This window comes from Diceros bicornis, chromosome 13, assembly GCF_020826845.1.
Source record: "Diceros bicornis minor isolate mBicDic1 chromosome 13, mDicBic1.mat.cur, whole genome shotgun sequence".
Lineage (NCBI taxonomy): Eukaryota > Metazoa > Chordata > Mammalia > Perissodactyla > Rhinocerotidae > Diceros > Diceros bicornis.
In genome coordinates, this window is record NC_080752.1 from 47,053,394 (window position 1) to 47,072,416 (window position 19,023).

The 19,023-nt window shown below is 42.8% G+C and overlaps 1 protein-coding gene across 2 annotated transcripts in view; it reads left to right on the forward strand.

The window, feature by feature from the left end:
- The first annotated feature begins 2,124 nt into the window (after positions 1 to 2,124).
- Positions 2,125 to 19,023, forward strand: part of HDAC1 (histone deacetylase 1) — a 28,781-nt gene continuing 11,882 nt past the window's right edge. For both annotated transcript variants that reach the window (XM_058553550.1, XM_058553551.1), the window contains exons 1-3: positions 2,125 to 2,230; positions 7,472 to 7,584; positions 17,483 to 17,600. In XM_058553550.1, the coding sequence (XP_058409533.1) occupies positions 2,182 to 2,230; positions 7,472 to 7,584; positions 17,483 to 17,600 (280 nt within the window). In that variant the 5' untranslated portion in view covers positions 2,125 to 2,181. The remainder of the gene's footprint in view (positions 2,231 to 7,471; positions 7,585 to 17,482; positions 17,601 to 19,023) is intronic.

Here is a 19,023-nt window from a genome sequence, read left to right on the forward strand (position 1 = left end):
CCTTTGCAGGGCTTTATGCAGAGCCTGACATGATCTGACTTATATTTTAAAAGGATGGTTCTTACTGCCGTCTTGAAAATAGACTGAGTTAGCAGTCAATTTATACTACTGGTGAGATTTTGCATAAAACTCCAGATTTCTGCCTTCTCTTGAAAAAAACAGGAGGATTTGGCTCCGTCAGGCTTACCTGTCCTCATGGAGCTGAGTAGTGGCCACACTCTTCAGGTGGGGCATGAGCTCTCTCTTTGCCAAAGTCTCCTCCACTCCCTATTGCTCCCAGACAATTAAACTAAGTGTTAGTAGCTATTTATTATCACGCTCGTGCTGTTTTTCTTACAATAAAGAGGAAAATGAAATGATTTTTTGCACCCACATTTCCATTAAAAAGAGAAAATTAAAGATACCTGAAGATGGCAGTGTGTTTGAAGAAAGGTGGGGGAAATGCATATTTATTTATGAAAGCGAAAAAGAATCCAATTTTGAAAATATGCAAAGTGACAGAATCAAACTAATATAAATAATATAGTATGAATCCACTCATTTACATCACCTGCTTGATCTCCTTAGGCATCTGAGTTTGAGATTCCTGTTCTACATTTTATAAAATGCTGCCACACCCATGACTTCAACTGATCCCCACTCTCCTCCTCATTTGGACAGTGTAGCCATAGAGTCTGTGAACTTTTTATTCTCATTCTCCATTTTACAAAGAGGGAAATGGAGGTCCAGAAAGGTTCCTAGCAACACAGAAGCAGCAACACAGAACTGGGAATAGGGTGTGTTCCCTGGCCCTGGCCCTTTGCTGTTTCTATAGTAGAACTGACCGGTCTTAGATCTTCTGTTACCTTTATCATTAATGACCCCAATGCAGTTCCCAAGCGAGGAACACAAGTGTCCAAGCACTCTTTAAACTGTAAAGAGGAATAAAAATGTATCTTATTGACTATAGGACCATGAGTGAGTAACTTATTTGGCATATAGTAAGCACTCACTAAATATTAATATTGTTGTAATTGTTATTTTAATAGCCCATCATGGTGCTTTTCAGTCTTTCAGCTTTCAATAATGACCAGTTGATGACTGATCATCAGTGCAGTGGTTCTCAAGGGGAGAGTGGGGGTGGGGGTGCAATTCTACACTGCCTCCAATCCCCTCCCCCCTTGCCCCGGAGACAGTTTTGCAATGTCTGGAGACAATTTTGGTTGTCACAACTTGGGGGATGTGCTACTGGCATCTAACGAGTAGAGGCCGAGGATGCTGCTAAGCTTCCTACAGTGCACAGGATAGCCCCCTCCGATAAAGAACTATCCAGCCCAAAATGTCAGTAGCTTCAAGGTTGAGAAACCCTGCTCCAGAAGAGGACAATCAATTTCCTCCTTTTTAAAGGCACTCCTTCTGGGTGACTGCATCAGGAAGGTAGGCTTTGGAGTAAGAAAGTCTGGGTTCTGCTACTTTGTTACAGCCTCTGGTGCATAGTAGGCCTTCAAAAAGTCTGTACAGTTGAAAACTGAATTTAATTACTAATTGTGCAATTCTGAGCAAGTCACAAAGGCCTGAACTTCATTATGCTTATCTGTAAAATGGGGATAAAAAGCCCTACTCCAAAGCTGTTGTGAGGCCTGAGATAACCGAAATAACGCTGGTAAAACTATTGTACAGTACTTGGCCTCCAGCAGTTTTCTTTCGTTTGTCAGATTACCCCTCCCTCCTCCAAACTCAGGTTCTAATCCAGGTTCAGCCCTTTTGTGAGTTAAGTGACCTTGTGCAAGTCACTTTTCCCCCATAGGCCTCAGGTGATTCTTTGTAAAATTACAAAATTGACCTCTGATCACCAACCCCAAAGAGGGACTGCGAACTTTACAGACCGCTTTCCTCCCCCGGGACTAATGGTACGGTCCCCGGGCAGCTTCCCCCACCCCCCTGTCGTCGACCTTGGTACAGGCCCAGGGGGCCCTAGGCGGCCTCTCAGGGCTGCCCTTGCCCCCTGCCGAGTTCCGGGCCGTCCCTGCGCGAGCTGATTGGCTGGAGCGGTGCCCGGGCTGCGCGGCTATAGGTGATCCCGGGAGGGGATGGGCGGAGCGCGCTGGAGGCCCGCCCCCTCCCCCCCTGGGTCGGACGCTGCGGAGCCGCGGGCGGGAGGACGGACGGACCGACCGACGGGAGGGACGGGAGGCGAGCAAGATGGCGCAGACTCAGGGCACCAGGAGGAAAGTCTGTTACTACTACGACGGTGAGCCCCGGCCTCGCGGCGGGGGCGGGGCCTGGCCCGGCCGGATCCCGGAGAGGGAGGCTGAGGCGATCTGAGGGGGGAGGCTGGGCGAGGCAGGGGCGTTGAGGGAAGGCTGAGAGAGGAGGCAGAGGGGAAAGGAGATCGAGGCTGCGGGACGAGGCTGATTGGAAGGAGGTCGGGGCTGAGCGACGAGGCTGATTGGAAGGAGATCGAGGCTGAGGGAGGAGGCTGAGAGGAAAGGAGATCGAGACTGAGGGAGGAGGCTGATTGGAAGGAGGTCGGGGCTGAAAGGAGGCTGAGAGGAAGGAGGTTGGGACTGAGGGAGGAGGCTGAGGAGAGGAGATAGAGGCTTAAAGAGGAGGCTGAGAGGAAGGAGGCCGGGGCTGAGGGAGGAGGCTGAGAGGAAGGAGGCCGAGACTGAGGGAAGAGGCTGAGGCAGAGAGGGGGTCATCCAGGGAAGCCTGAGGTCATCTTGGCGGGGGGGAATCCTGAAGAAGGCTGATGTGGAGACTGAGGGGGACTCCTGGAGGGGAGGCTGGGTCTGAGGGAGGAGGCAGAATCTGATGGAGAAGGTTGCAAGGGTGTATGTTTCCTGCTGAGAAGACAAAGGTCTCCCCCGCGCCTTCCCTGCCTCCTCTGTTTTGGTGAGAGTCCTGCGGGAATCACCAACTCGTGGTCACCGGCTTCCCCTCCCCCCGCCTGCGAGCAGGGCCTGCAGTTGCTGCTGGGAAATGGGGCCCCTGGGGTTGGAGGGAGAAGGATGCAACCTATTAAAACAGACTTTTTCATGTAACAGAAATCTGTCGACCAACTTGCTCTGTTGTAGGGAGTGTTGAGGTGCTGGGGCCATGGGAGGATCAGGTCACTTCCCATCTTCGTCTCAGTCGGGAGGGGAAGACAGACAATGACGGAGAGCTGCTCTCCACTATCATGGCGGGATCAAGGAAAGCACAGAGGGGAGGCGCTCGGCCCGGCATGAGGAGTCAGGGAAGGAGGTGCCATCTCTTAGGACCTGAAAAACAGGAGTTGTTAGCCTGGCACAGGGAAGTCCAAGATAACAGCAAGTTTAGGGGTAAGAGAGGACAGCACCTTTGGAAAACAGCAGTTGTGTGTAGAGTATGGCTGAGGCCTAGATCTGAGGGCAGAGCGCAGAGGGTAGGGAGCAGGGGCCAGGGAAAGGTTGCCAGTGATGAGGCTGGAGAAGTAAATGGGGACTGGATCCTGAAGGGCTGGGCATACTGCCCTAAGGAAGTTGGACTTTATTCTGAGGGTGCTTATGAATCATTGAAGTTTTATGCAGGTTAGTGACATAATCAGATTTATACCTTAGGACAGAAATTAAATTCATGAACGCAGGGGTAGGGAAGAAGGTGAGAATCCCAAGTTTCTGGTTTGGACAGTTTGATACAGAGTGTTTGAAGGCCATGTCAGTTGATAACTGTTTTTTTTTTTTAAGAAAAATTCGTTGATATGTCTGGGGGCTATCCGAGTTTTTGGGTGTCCAGTAGGCAGTTGGCCATTCAGGTCTGCAGTTTAGAAGAGAGCAATTTTTGGTAGTCGTCAGCATACAGATGGTAATTTTAGTTACAGAAGAGGATGTGGTCACCCAAGAAGTTGTATGGGGTGCAAAGGGAAGAGGATCCAGCGTGGAATCCTAAGGAAGTGGACTGAGGAAAAGTCTAGTGCCCTTCATGCTCTGTCATAGCGCTTGTCACTGTGTATTGGAATTGCCCATTTACTTCTTCATACTTCTTACAGACAGTAAACTCCTTAGGGAAAGGGACTATGTCTTCTCTACCTTTGTATGCTCAGCCCCCAGAACAGTGCCTATCTCATAGTAGGCTCTCAATAAATACTTGTTGATTAAATGAACAAAGATACAGAGGGAATGGCCAGAGATGTAAGTGAATCCGAAAGTGTTGGGTTACAGTAGCCAAAACAGGGAGGGAGTGGCCTAGTGTTGGCAAGCACTGTTTCCTGTGCAGGGTTTGGAACTGAAGCTAGATTGCAGTAGACTGAGGAACAAATGGATGGGGGAAGAGGAGACATCAGGTTGAACCCTTTTTGAAGGAAGCTTCTCCAGGGCAGAGAGAGAGGGTTGTTGATAAAGGGGAGGTATAGTGGCTGAGAGTTGAATTTCCAAATTCTTATGGAAAATAGCCAGAGAGAAGGAGAGGTTGAAGATATAAGAGAGGGGCTAGTAATGATGGAGTTTTCTGAGACCAGGTGAGATGGAAACCAGAGCACAGTTAGGGACACCAGCCTTCAAGAGGAAGTTCCTTCGTGACAAGAGGGTAAGTGGCAAGGAAGAGTTCAAGTGTAGGTAGGTTTGAGGGGGAGAAGGTGGGGAGGAAGTTGAGGGAGTTTTCAAGATGAAGTAAGAGAATAGTCTTTTTCTTGCAAGTCGGGGAGGGCAGTTGGTAGAGTAGGAATCTTGAAGAGAGAGAGCTGTTCAATAGCTGTTGTGAAAGAGGGAGCTAGGAAAAGAAATTTGGAAGGAGTGCTGGGCGGTGGTGAGGGCCCATTTGAGGCTGGAGCCTATGACTTTGTAGCCATATTAGTTTGCACAGTTGTGATCTCCACACACTCAGTTTAAAAAGAGGAAAAGTGGAAAGATCCTGGTCTTTAGAGAAGGAGACTTCTTTTTGAGAAACTTCTTGTGAGTTTTGCAGTGCGGTCACTAGCTTGGGACTCAGATTTGGCTCTGCCACTCAGAAGCTTTGCAGTATTGGGCAAGTCACTTTACCCTTCCAGGCCTCAGCTCACTCTCCTATAAAACTGAAAAATTATGAAAATGGGGAAAAGCTCTTTAAAAGTTTAAAAGTAGTATCTAAGTAAAAAGGATTATTTCTTTTAAGTCTTTCAGCAACCTGGTTAAAAACTCTTAAGAAAATGATGGTGTCTCTGGTCCCTACCCTCAGGTACTCCCTTAGCCTTTTAGATAAGGTATCTTAGTTCCCCAAGTCTAAGCCTTGGCTGGATCCACTCTTTTTTTTTTTTTTTTTTTGTGAGGAAGATCAGCCCTGAGCTAACATCCATGCTAATCCTCCTCTTTCTGCTGAGGAAGACCGGCTCTGAGCTAACATCTATTGCCAATCCTCCTTTTTTTTCTCCCCAAAGCCCCAGTAGATAGTTGCATGTCATAGTTGCACATCCTTCTAGTTGCTGTACGTGGGACGCGGCCTCAGCATGGCCGGAGAAGCGGTGCGTCAGTGCGTGCCCGGGATCCGAACCCGGGCCGCCAGCAGCGGAGTGCGCACACCTAACCGCTAAGCCACGGGCCGGCCCCTGGATCCACTTTTGATAAGGCAAGGGAGTTGCTAGGGATCAAGGCGCATGCCAGAGACGTGGGTAAGCAGGAATCCATTATATAACATAGTAATGGCCACATGACTACTGACTGCCCACAAATTGGGTCTGCATCTAGATGTCTCAGCCAATGCCTTGAGAACCTATTCTACCCTTCCCCATGGCTGATAAGGTTGTCTGAGGGGCCCTGGGAACAAACTCTTCTGCCTGCCTCCCCTGCTACTGCATGTCAAAGTCTGTGTCTTTGTGGGACAGGGTCCCTATTGAGTGCCACTACGTGCTGTACTCTGGCTTGTGGCCCTTGCTGAGAGCACAGTCCCTGCTCTCAGAGGCCTCACTAAGATAGACAATGAAAAGATATTAGGTAAAAATCAAGGAAATCTGAATGAAGCATGGACTTTTAGCTAATGATAATGTATCAATATTGGCTTATTGATTGGGACAGATACTTCTCATTTTACTAATGTAAAATGTTGATAATAGGGGAAAATGGGGGTGGGGTATTTGAGAACTCTCTGTACTATCTTTGCAATTTTTCTGTAAATCTGAAATTGTTCTAAAAATAAAGTCTGTTTAAAAAGAGAGAGAGAAGAGGATGAGATCCTAAACATCCAACTGTTTAGAAGTTTCCCGTTATCCCAGGCCATGTCTTTGACAAAGAGAATTGGAGTGTGGCTTGGATGCTGTTGGTGGCATTCCCCACAGTGCATTGCTCCCTGGAACGAAGCCGCCTGTTTCTGGTGCCACCAAACCACAATGCATAAGAGGTTGGGACTTTTTTTTCACTGGTGCTGAAAGATCTGCCTCATCCTGATGGAATTCTAAGGAGAATCTTTGGGTGTGCAGTTCACTCAATTTTGGAATATTGTTCTGGGAACTTTCTACCAAGTAGACTCACAGAGCCCTCTGGATTAAGTGCAAACTGAAGTAGGTACCTGGGAAATCCAATGTAGCTTTTAGCATACTGGATTTGGAGTCAGAAGAGTTGACTCCTGGATCACTCATTAGCTGTGTGATCTTCAGCAGGCACTTAGCTTCTCTGAGTCGCAGTTCAATTCCTTGAATCTATTGAGCCTCTATGATGTACAAGGCATACTGGTCCTTGCCTTCATGGAGCACCCAGTCTTGTGGATATAAATAGATATGTAAATAATTCAGATACAAAACAAAATTAAGTGCCATATCCAAATTGCATGTGGAGGAAAAGACCGTTTATTCTGATCAGGAATATGTTTGGAGCTTGAGCTGGGCTTTGTCATATGAGGATCATCAGAGAAGGGACGTTCCAGGTCAAAGGAACAGTCTGGTCAAAGGATACTTTGGTGTGAAGGTGAATGCCGTGTTCAGGATGCTGATAATAATCTAGTGTTTAGAGCAGAGATTGGCAAACTTTCTGTTGAAACTTTGATAGTAAATATTTTAGGCTTTGCGTGCCATATGGGTGGGTCTGTGTGGCAACTGTTTAACTGCTCAACTCTACCGTTATAATGTGAAAGCAGCCATCGATGATATATAAACTAACCGGCATGGCTGTGTTCCAGTAAAATTTTATTTACAAAAAACAGGCAGCCAATTGTATCTGGCCCAAGGGCCAGTTTGCTTACTCTGGTCTAAAGCAGAGAGAGGGGAGAGAGAAAAGCGAGCGCCTGTTCCCCAGTAGCTTTGGAGTGAACCCCTCATACTGTGTAGTGCCTGTGGGTTCCAGGGGAAGAAACTGGGCTACACTGACATCCTTTAAGCGTTGGCCTTACCAGGGTCCCCTGCTTTTTTTTTTTTCTTTTGGAGTTACCCTTCCTCAAGGTGGGTGAGAATCTCGGAGACTAGAATGAATTAGAAAGAGACTTTGCCTAGGAGTTTGTTTTAAAATTCCTGGGTTCTCCTGGGAGTATGTGTCTAACTGTGTCACTGAAACTGTCACTCTTTCTTCTTCAGGGGATGTTGGAAATTACTATTATGGACAAGGCCACCCAATGAAGCCTCACCGAATCCGCATGACCCACAATTTGCTACTTAACTATGGTCTCTACCGAAAAATGGAAATCTATGTGAGTTACTGGGAGCTCCACCCCTCCCTAACCTCATCGGCTCTGGTTCCCCATATGTCATTCATTATCTCATTTTTTCAACTACTCATTCATCAAACATGAGTTGAATGACTATTATGTGGCAGACATTGTAAATGATAGAGATTCTGTTTTTAAGGAGTTCACTCTAGTGCTGGAGGCTGACATTTACGCAAATAAGTAGGACATGTACTATGAAGTGTAAGTGCAACAATTAAAAAATGCACAAGATGCAGAGATAATGAGGAGCCTTGGAATGTTTCCTAGAGATGATATCTGAGCAGAGTTTTAAAGATTGAATAGAATTTAGCCTGCAGTTCAGGAGGGGACTGGCATTCTAGGCCAAGGGAAGAACATACACAAAAAGGCAGAGAGGTAAGAACAGTATGGTGTGTTTGGGGAAAATATAAGTAGTTCAGTGTGCAAGTATTGCTGTAGTGTAAAGTTCACAAGTATGAGTGAGGGGAGCTAGAGCTGGAGAGGTCAGCAAGGATTGGATGTACTGTGCTAAGCAACTCTGATGGGCCAGGGTCAAAAACTCCAGTGCCTAAAAAAAGAGTGATCAGGACTGTGTTGAACTAGACACCAAGTCTCTAGTTACTAGAGACTTATCTAACCTCTTGACTCAGCTCCAGCTGATTTTTGCCCCATCTTCCAGTTTTTAAAGAGAAGCTAGAAATCGAGATTATTGTGTAAAATCTCCCAGGTTTAAAATGTTGGCCTAAATTTTTTTTAAATGTATACAAACAGGGGCTGGCCCCTGTTTAACCTAGCGGTTAAGTGTGCGCACTCCGCTGCTGGTGGCCTGGGTTCGGATCCAGGGCGCGCACCGATGCACCACTTGTCCGGCCATGCTGACGCAGCATCCCACATACAGCAACTAGAAGGATATGTAACTGACATACAACTATCTACTGGGGCTTTGGGGAGAAAAAGGGAAAAAAAAAAAAGGAGGAGGATTGGCAAAAGATGTTAGCTCAGGGCCGGTCTTCCTCAGCAAAAAGAGGAGGATTGGCATGGATGTTAGCTCAGGGCTGATCTTCCTCACCAAAAAAAAAAGTGTATACAAACAAAAACACGTCAGTACATCTGTGGACCAAATTTGGTCCAGAGGTTCCCCGTTTGAATCTCTTCTGGAGACAGTGAAAAGCAAGTGAAGGATTTTAAATGAAAGAGAGATAGGAACAGGCATGCATTTTAGAAGCTGGGAAGCCAGTTCAGAGGCTATTGCAAGGGTCCAAATGAGAAAACAAAGAGGGGCTGGGGGCCCATGTTGCCTTATGGCTAGAGCATAAGAGTCTGTTGTTAAAGCCTGTGCTGACAGCTTAAGTAACCTTGGCAACAACAGTATCCTTCCTCACCATTCCAGAGACTGAAAGGAGATGAGTGTTATGTCCTACATGGCCGTGTCATGTCTCTAGAGCCACTAGAGGCAGCTAGGGAAGCAAGGAGGGAAGGTAGACAGAGGAGCAGACAGACCTTGGGACCAGAGAGCTTTTTCAGGTGTAAAGGGCAGCTGGGAATGAAAAACAAGGTAGCAGTGGTTTCTTCAGGGAGCAGCCTAGCATTTAGATAAAGAGGTTACCTAATGTGGAATAGTAAGCACCAAGACCTTCCAGAGCTGTCTGTTGCACATCTACGTCATGCTAATCTGGCCCCAACTTGCCTCCTTTCCTGCCACTCCCCCCCTCAACCTCCCAGTCAGCCAGATCAGATTCTGCCTCTTTCCACACCATCCTGACTGGAAGGATTATTTACTCTACCCAGTCATATCTTACTCATCTTCAAGAGTCACCTCAAATCCTATTTCTTTCTTTCATTCAGAAGATTTTTGTTGAGAGCTTGTTATACCCCAGGGACTATATTAACTTCCGTGAGAGATATTGAGATATTAAAAAGTGGATTCTATCGTCAAGTGAGAGGAAAAATAAACTAACATTTATTGAAGATTGCTAGGTGCCAGGCCAGGGCTACCTGTTACTTCGTGTAATCTTTATAACAACCCTAACTTATGGATGAGAAAACAAGCTCAGAGAGGATAATTAACATACCCAAAGTCACATAGCTATTAACAGATAAGCTAAGACTCCAACTCAGATCTCTCTAATTCCATCGTCTCTGTCTGTCTATCTGTCCTTATTTCCTTCCTGAACAATATCTTAACAAGAAGTTTGGAGGTAGATGGTCTCAGGGTTTTTTTTGGCTATGTCATCAGGGACCCAGGCTTATTGCATCCTTCTGCTCAGCCATCCTTAGGTTATGTGATTTCATCATTGTGTTTTTTGCCTTGAAGTCACATGATGACTGTCTCAGCTCCAAGTATCATGTCTTCATACAACAGAATCCAAAGAGGAGGGGAATGGGCAAAATGGGTCACTCTGCAATGTCCCCACCCCACACTCTCCCCCCCCTTTTTTTTTTTGCTGAGGAAGATTTACCTTGACCTAACATCTGTACCATCTTCCTCCATTTTGTCTGTAGGTGGCCACCGACGAGTGGTATAGGTCTGCACCCGGGAACTGAACCTGGGCCACTGAAGCGGAGCAGGCTGAACTTAACCATTAGGCCACGGGGCTGGCCCTCACACTCCCCTTTTTATTAAACAGGAAAACCCTTCCCAGAAGCTTCCCAAAAGATTTCGCCTTAAATCTCGTTGGGTCATTTGCCATCTTTAGACCATTCACCCACTATTGGCTTAGACTAATCGTTGACCCCTGGGGCTGGGTGCATTAACACCCAACCAAATTGAGATCTATTACCAAGAAAGAAGGGAGAGAATGGGTCTTTGGGAAACAACCAACAGTGGCTGTCATAGGAAATTAATAATACCTTATTGGAAATGACTTCATATGTGTGTATTCTTTTTGTAAACTTCTAAAGCAAAACCCCAATATAATCTTCCGAAATATCTAGACCTTGGTCTCTTGAACATGATCTTTTTCCTTCTCAGGCCCTACCTCTCCACTGAGTGTGAAGCTTTGCTCCTGTTCCCCCGGCAGTGTTTCTCTGCATTCATCCATTCTATCCTCTCCTTTCTCTGGGCTGTGATCCTAGCATTCCTTTCCCAAAGCACAGATAGCCATATTAGTATCTGTCCTGAAATTCTGATCGCTTTTGCGAGTCCATGCTGAAAGAAGCTCCTTAGACTTCTCACAGAAGATGCTGTATTACATCTGTCTCTGTACCTGAAGGAGACATGCTGAGGTCTATTTCACAAAATTTCTCCCTCTTTGGTCCCTCCCCCAATTCTGTCTCCACACATCTGAATAATCTTGCCCAGGATCGACATGTCGCTTGTCATCCGGGCACCTTCCTATTTACATAATCAAGAATCCTGCTCTCTTCCTTGCCTTGGAGGCTAATTTTGTATATTCTCAGCCTTCTTATTCATCGCCTTCTGTTCTTTTGTTCTTTTTTTAAAAAATGTTTTTATAAAATGTTGAGTAGATAGGAGAGAATTTTTATAAAATATACGTAAGCTATAGAGAATCACATTACAATTAATACCACCTAGTTTAAGAAAAGAAACATTTCTGTGACTGCCAAGGCCCCTGTATGCCCTTCCCTTATCCTAACTTTCTTCTTCCCCAGAGTTAACCTTTGCCCTGAATTTAGGGTTTATTATTTCCTTGCTTTTCTATAATTTTACCAGTATGTATTCTTAAACAATACGTGTTTTAATGTTACATAAATGGAGCCATACAATATTTATTATGTGACTTTCCTTTTTTGCTCAACATGTTCCTGAGAGTCATACATGTTGATGGATGTAGTTGTATTTATTTTCACTGTCTTTCATTGAAAAAATATACTACCGTTTGTCTATTTTATTATTGATGGGCATTTGGTTTTTTCTAGTTTGGGCCTATTACAAACACTGCTACTGTGAACGTTCTTGAACACGTTTCTTAGTGCACATATGCTAGAGTTTCTCTAGAGGGTATACTACGAGTAGAATTGCTGGGTCAGAATGTTTGCAGAGTCACCCTTATTAGATAATGCCAAAATGGTTTCCAGTTGCCAGCAGTGTAGAAGAATTGTAGTTGCTCAAAGTCCTTGCCAACACTTTATTTTATCATATTTAAATTTTCTTTGCCAGTTTAGGTAGGCGTGAAATGGTATCTTATTATTGTTTTAATTTATATTTCCCTGGTTACTAATGAGGTTGAGGATATTTTTATATGTTTATTGGCCATTCAGGTTTCCCTATTGAAGTTCCTGTTTAAGCTTTTTGCCCATTTTTCTATTTGATTATCTTTTTGTTTGTTTGTTTGTTTTTGTTTTTGTATTAATTGGACCTCAGATACACAGAATGTGCATAAACAATATATAGTATTCATTTACTTGTTTTTGAATTTTTTAAAAAAATATGCTATATGTAGTCTTCTGGGCTTTACTTTTATCACACAATATTATGTTAGTAAAATCCATCCACCTTGTTACATATAGGTATGGTTCTTTCATTTTTCTCTGCTGAATAATATTTTATAATGTCAGTATACTGCAAGTTATCCATTCTCTCATGATCTTAATTTGTATCTAATTTTTTAATGTTAGGAACAGTGCTACTGTGAATCTTCTTGTCTGTATCTCTTAGTGCATATATGCAAAAATTTCTTTTGGCTTTTTCTCTAGGAGTGGAATTGCTGGACTGTAGGGTATGTGACTATTAAATGCCAAGTTGCTTTTCAGTGTGGTTAAATGAATTTATACACCCACTGGCAGTGTATGAGAGATACCTTGATTCACATCCTCTTCTACGCTTGGAATTAGACTTTAAATTTTGCCAATCAAATGGGTGTAAAAAAATATGTAATTGTGGTCTTGATTTACATTTCACTAATGACCAATGAAACTGAGCATCTCTTCATGTGTTTGTTAGCCATTTATATGTCCTCTACTCTGAAATGTCTTTTCATTTCTTTTGCCCGTTTTCCTCTTGGGTTGTTTGTTTGGCTTTCTTATTCTTATCAATTTATAGTAGTTCTTTATATATTCTGGTTTATATAGTCCAATGTCAGTATATTGCTATAAACATCTTCTATTCTGGTTTTGTCTTTTCGCTGTAATGTATTTTTAATGAACAGAAAATCTTAATTTTAATAGTCATATTTATTAATTGTTTCCTTTATACGTGCTTTTTGTGTCTTAAGAAATCCTTCCCAATCCTTAAGGTATTCTCCTACGCTAATCTTTTAAAGGCTCTATAGGTTTGCCTTTCACATATAGGTGTTTGCTATATCTAGAACTGGTTTTTCATTATGGTTTGAAATAAAATCCACTGAAATTTTTTCCCTTTATTGTCCCAGCTGATTTATTGAAATGTCTATTTTTTCCCCGCTGATCTTAGTGCCACCGCTTTTATGTATGAAATGTCCATGTTTATTCATTCATTGCATAAGTACTTATTAAGCCCCTACTTTGTGCCAGGCACTATGTATGGGGATGTTTCTGAGCTCTATGTTGTGGTGACTTGGTCTGTCTGTTGACCCATATGCCAGTACCACAGTGGCTTAATTATAATAGCTTTTTATTGTCTTGATAGCTAGTAGCATAAGTTCTCCTGCTTTGTTGTTCTTTTAAAAAAAAAAAGTGACTTCCTATTTGCCTTTTGTACTTCTATATAAATTTTAGAATTAACTCGTCAAGTGCTACAAACAAATCTACTGAGATTTTGGTTGAAATTTCATTGGATCTATACATCATCTTAGAATTGGTATCTTGAGAATATTAAGCCTATGAGTCCATGAACATGGTATATCTCCATTTATTTGGGTCTTTTTAAACGTCTTATATAAAGATTCCTGTATGGTCTTCATTGTGAAATATAACACATGTACAGAAAAGTAAAACAAATATGCAGTTTAACAAATTGGTATAAAGTAAACATACATGTAAACACCAAATAGTTCAAGAAATAGAACATTGCCAGTACCTCAGAAACCTACATCTATCCCTTCCTGATCACAGCTTCTTCTCTTTTTGCAGAGGTAACCAGAATCTTGATTTTTCTGTTAATTTCTTCCTTGCTCTTCATCATAATTTAACTACCTAAATATGCATCCCTAAACAATATAGTTTAATTTTGCCAAACTTGATGTAAATGGAATTGTACAATGTACAGTTTTTGTTGTAGCTGTAGCTTGTTAATATTGCTGTGTAGTATTTCATTGTAGAATATATCACAATTTGTCCATTCCACTGTTCATGGGTAGTTGAGATTTTGGCTATCAATATAAAGTTTTATAATTTTCTCCATAAAGGTCATGTACATCTTTTATTGGATTTTTTTGCAAGTACTTCATTTTTTAATGCTATTGTAAATTGTATCTTTTTTAAATTTTATTTTTTATTTACTGGCATACAGAGATACAATGAAGTTCTTTTTTATTTAAACATATATCCAAAGTCTCTGTAGATCTGATTTGTTTGTATGGGCTCTCACTCCTGGTGCTTTGTTTCCTTGTGTGTTTTGTGATTTTTGACTATGAGGTCATATTTCTTGGAACTTTGCACTGGCCTGGGATGAAGATTGGTTCTTAGAGCGAGATTTGCTGTTATTTTGTAAAAGAGGCAGCTTTTGAGATGGGCTTTGTCCTTCAGAAATTTGAGATAGAGTTGAATTTCAAATAGTAGGAAGAGCGTGATCACAGACACTGTGGTAGGAAGCTCTGTAGGTCTTGTTGAGGAAGAGTTGTTTGTCTGGAGTATAATATTTATGAAAGAGGGCAGGGGGAAAATATATTGGAAAAGAAATCTTGCAGAGTTCCTTGATTGTCATGTCAGAGTTTAGAATCTTTTGTAACTAGGGAGTCATTGAATGTTTTAGAGCAGGGCATTGACTTTTTAAGATTTTTGTGACGCAACTATGGAAGATGGATTGGAAGAGGAAAAGGCTGGATATAAATGGGACCAATTAGGAAGCCAAAAATAATCCAGAAGTTAATTTATTGTGGCAACAGATATTTATTGAGCACCTGCTAAGTGCCAGGCACTGTGCTAGTTGCTTAGAATAAAGACAGACCTGCTCCTAGCCTCCCAGAGACCAAGCAAATGCAATTTCTTTTCTTTTTTTGGTGAGGAAGACTAGCCCTGAGCTAACATCCGTTGCCAATCCTCCTCTTTTTTGCTGAGGAAGATTGGCCCTGGGCTAACATCCGTGCCCGTCTTCCTCCACTTTATATGTAGGACGCCTGCCACAGCATGGCTTGATAAGCAGTGCGTGGTCCATGACCAGGATCTGAACCTGCGAACCCCGGGCCGCCGAAGCAGAGCGCAAGAACTTAACCACTATGCCACCGGGCCAGGCCTGCAAACACAATTTCTATGCGGTTTGAATGTGATGGTAAGGTGAAGTCCCTACAGGGTTCTCAGGGGAGCACTTCAGAGAGTTATTTAAGACTCTAGGGGTCCAGGACAGCTTTCTGGGGAAATTAACTTTTTGATTGTATTCTAAAGGTTGAATAGAGGATGTGAAGAGAATAGTATTCTATGCCATATAGCAAGTGCAAAGGCCTAAAGATAAGAGAGAGTTCCTTTGGAGGATTGCAAGTAAAATTGTGCTTGGAAGATTGGTACAATCAATGCATGAGATAAATTCAGCCCCTCAGATGTTTTTGTTTAACCCAGAGAGTGTTGTTAAGAACTTCATGTTAGTGGCTAACCTTTGAAAAAATGAAATTTAACCTGAAAGACTGGTAATTGGGCCCAAATTCCTTGATGTTAGTAATCAGCTAGAGCTGTGTAAAGGCTGGCTCTCTGTTCTCCAGTTTTTTGTTTATTTGTTTATTTTAAGCACCAAGTTAGCTAAACTGCCTGGCCCTTAAAAGTGCTTTCAATTTGGTGTTCCCTGGGCTAGAGCATAAAATGTTTAGAGGGATCCTAGAGAATGAGCAGGAACCAGATTATTTTTGTTTTCCAAGCCAGATTAAAGAGTTTGAGCTTGATTTTGTAAGTAATGAGGCCTCTGAAGGGTTTTTAAAGGGGAATGACATGATTCAGTTTGAGTTTTAGACAGATTACTCTGACTGTAGGATTGAGAATAAATTAACAATTGTTAAGGTTGCGGCTGGGATACCAGTTAGGAGATTGTTGCTACGATCCAGGCAAAAATGTGGTAGCCTGGGGATGCAAGTGGACAGATTTGACAGATATATTGGCGGTAGTTTCAAGAGAAGTTGAATGTAGTAGAGGAGGAAAGAGGGATCAAGAGTGATACTCTGGCTTCTGTCTTGAGCAGCCGGGTGAGTGGTGGTGAGAATAGGAAACCTGGAAAGAGGAGCATAGGAGACATAAGGTGGTGGATGCAGTCTAGATTATGGAGGTATAATGAAAAAGATTGGCAATGAGTTGAAATGGAAGGCAAGAAAGGGTCGAGTTAAAGATGACACTTAGGTTGTCAGCCAGAGTGGATGTTGGTATCATTAACAAAAATTGTACAGTCATGCGTCAGTTAACAACAGGCATACGTTCTTATACAAACCTAGATGATACAGCCTACTGCACACCTAGGCTACGTGGTACTAATCTTGTGGGACCACTGTCTTATAGGTGGACTGTCGTTGACTAAAATGTTGTTATGTGGTGCATGACTGTAAAAGACTGGTTCTGGAAGTTAAGTTAAATTTGAATGCCTCTAGGCTCTCAACAACAAATTGTTAGGTCCAGTTGAATTCGAAGTGCCTCTAGGATTCTGGGAAGTTTTTGGAATTGAGAATCTGGAGTTCAGAACAGAAATCAAGATGGAGTGAGAGTTTGGGCAGTCATCTATCTAGAAGGGATGGTCAAAGTGGCGCTTTGACGACATTGGGTCAAAGGCTTTGACAAGAGGGTAAAGGGCTTAGTATAGTAAAAACAACTTTGTATTTGGAGCCAAGTCTTGCTTCTTTCACTAGAGGTGTTTTTTATAAAACAATATCCGTCTTTCAGTCTTATGTTCTTCATTATATTGAGGATTAAATGAGAGTCAAATAGCACCCAGAACCAGACCTCTGGATTCCTGTTCCAGCTTACTAGCTGCGGAACCTTGGACAAATTACTTAACCTCTCTCTGCTGCAGTTTCCTTACTGCAAAGTGAGGATAAGGATAGTATGAACTGTAAAAGGTTGTTGCAAGGATCATATGAGATACCGTGTAAAGTGCCTGAAACAGTGGCTGGCACAGAGTAAACGCTCAATGTTAGTTGTGTATTGAAAATACTTTATAAACTAAAGTATTGGTAAGTAGAAAAGAAGAGGGTCATCTTTGAAGACCTACTTTTAAGGGATGAGAGGAAGAGAAGAGAATTTTTAAAAAGAGGGAAGGATGAATCAGAATGTTGGGATAACCAGAAAATTACTTTGTGAAGGAAGTTTTAATGGGAGGATGTGATCAGAATTGTTGGTGTGATGATGATTTATAAAGGATTTCCCATCTATTTCAGTTATTATTAGTTACCCCTTTTTCTTGAATTCTTGGAGGCATTTGGCCTATAATTAGATATTGTTATATTTAATATTAAAAAGAAGCAATAATTTGTAAAGTGCTTCATAATTTACAGAGAGATTTAACAATCTCATCCAATTCTCACAACTTCCCTATAAGGTAGATGTTGTTTTCCTTACTTATTAGTAAATGAGGAAATTGAGGCTCAAGGGATGGACTTGCCTAAGCAGGAGAACTTGAGTTGCAGTCTACGTCTTCTGATATTGAATCTCCTTCGATAATCTTATTTGCCTAATTAGATTGTAAGTTTCTTGAGGCCTGAATGTAATTAGTAATTTCTTTTTATCCTTTACAGCACCTAGCTCAGTGCTGAGCAGATGTAAGTATTCAAGCTAGATTGAGTGAAGACTGGCAGCAGTAAAAAATAACATGCCCTTCCTCCCCTCTGCCCTCTAGCGCCCTCACAAAGCCAATGCTGAGGAGATGACCAAGTACCACAGTGATGACTACATTAAATTCTTGCGCTCCATCCGCCCAGATAACATGTCTGAGTACAGCAAACAGATGCAGAGATGTAAGTCCATTCTTTTCCCTTCCTACTCTCAAGCCCCCAGTTGAATCGCCCTTTCAATTGGAGAGGCCCACCCTGCCTTCCCTTGTACCTCCCATTCAGCTGACCCCGATTTCCCCTGCCTCCCAAGAGTGCCAAAGTGCTGCTTTTTTCTCAAGTCTGATTTTCATCATTTCCTGATTATAGGGAATAGTGATTGAACTTTGTCTAAAGGTTCATAACACTGTGAACTAGGTTCATAACTATATAGAAAACCGTAATTGTTGTAATGGAAAAGCACTGACCTGGGAGGGGGAGACAGCAGATATAGGTCCCAGCTCTGACTCTTAACTGACTGAGCAAGTCACTTCCTCTCGGATTTGTCTTTTGTGAAATAGACTAATGTCATCCCTTATAACAGTAAGTGCTCTCGCTTTATGACTATTAATTAGTTTTGTTTTTTATTTTTTTGAAAGTTTTGGTATTTTATTGGATTTTTGCACAATATCCTTTCCTTTATCATGCATATTACTTGAGAATTTAGCAGCCACTTAGGACAGACTCTAGATGATGTAATCTTTGAGTTGAGATGATTCTACCCCTGCCCCCTGGGACTTGAAACTCAGAACAGGGGCCGGCCCCGTGGCTTAGCGGTTAAGTGCGCGCGCTCCGCTGCTGGCGGCCCGGGTTCGGATCCCGGGCGTGCACCGACGCACCGCTTCTCCGGCCATGCTGAGGCCGCGTCCCACATACAGCAACTAGAAGGATGTGCAGCTATGACATACAACTATCTATGGGGGCTTTGGGGGAAAAAAAAAGGAGGAGGATTGGCAATAGATGGTAGCTCAGAGCTGGTCTTCCTCAGAAAAAAAAAAAAAACTCAGAACAGATCCCATCTCAGAAGCCACACTCAGTTTGGGGGAATTATGGGGATTATTTTAGCTGTGGGGGGAAAATTTGTTCAAATTTGGGAAAAAACTATCATATCTGACTTCTCCCTTGTGTTATTTTATTTTACTTATTTATTTATTTTTATAATTTTATTTATTTATTTTTTTCCCCCAAAGCCCCAGTAGATAGCTGTATGTCATAGCTGCACATCCTTCTAGTTGCTGTATGTGGGACGTGGCCTCAGCATGGCTGGAGAAGCAGTGCGTCAGTGCGTGCCCGGGATCCAAACTCGGGCCGCCAGCAGCGCAGCGCGCGCACTTAACCGCTAAGCCACGGGGCCGGCCCTCCCTTGTGTTATTTTAGAAATTATCTCTTAGCACCTAAGATTTTGTACAATAAAACAGTGTAGCAGCATTGTTGATAAGAAGTTTTAATTAGTTTATGACAGTTTATTTTGAAATATCAGGAAATCTGTGGCACTTGTCTGTTGCCACTAGTCACAAGGTAGTCTGATTCCCAAGGCGGAAAGTTACTTATTCGTTACAATAATTGTGCA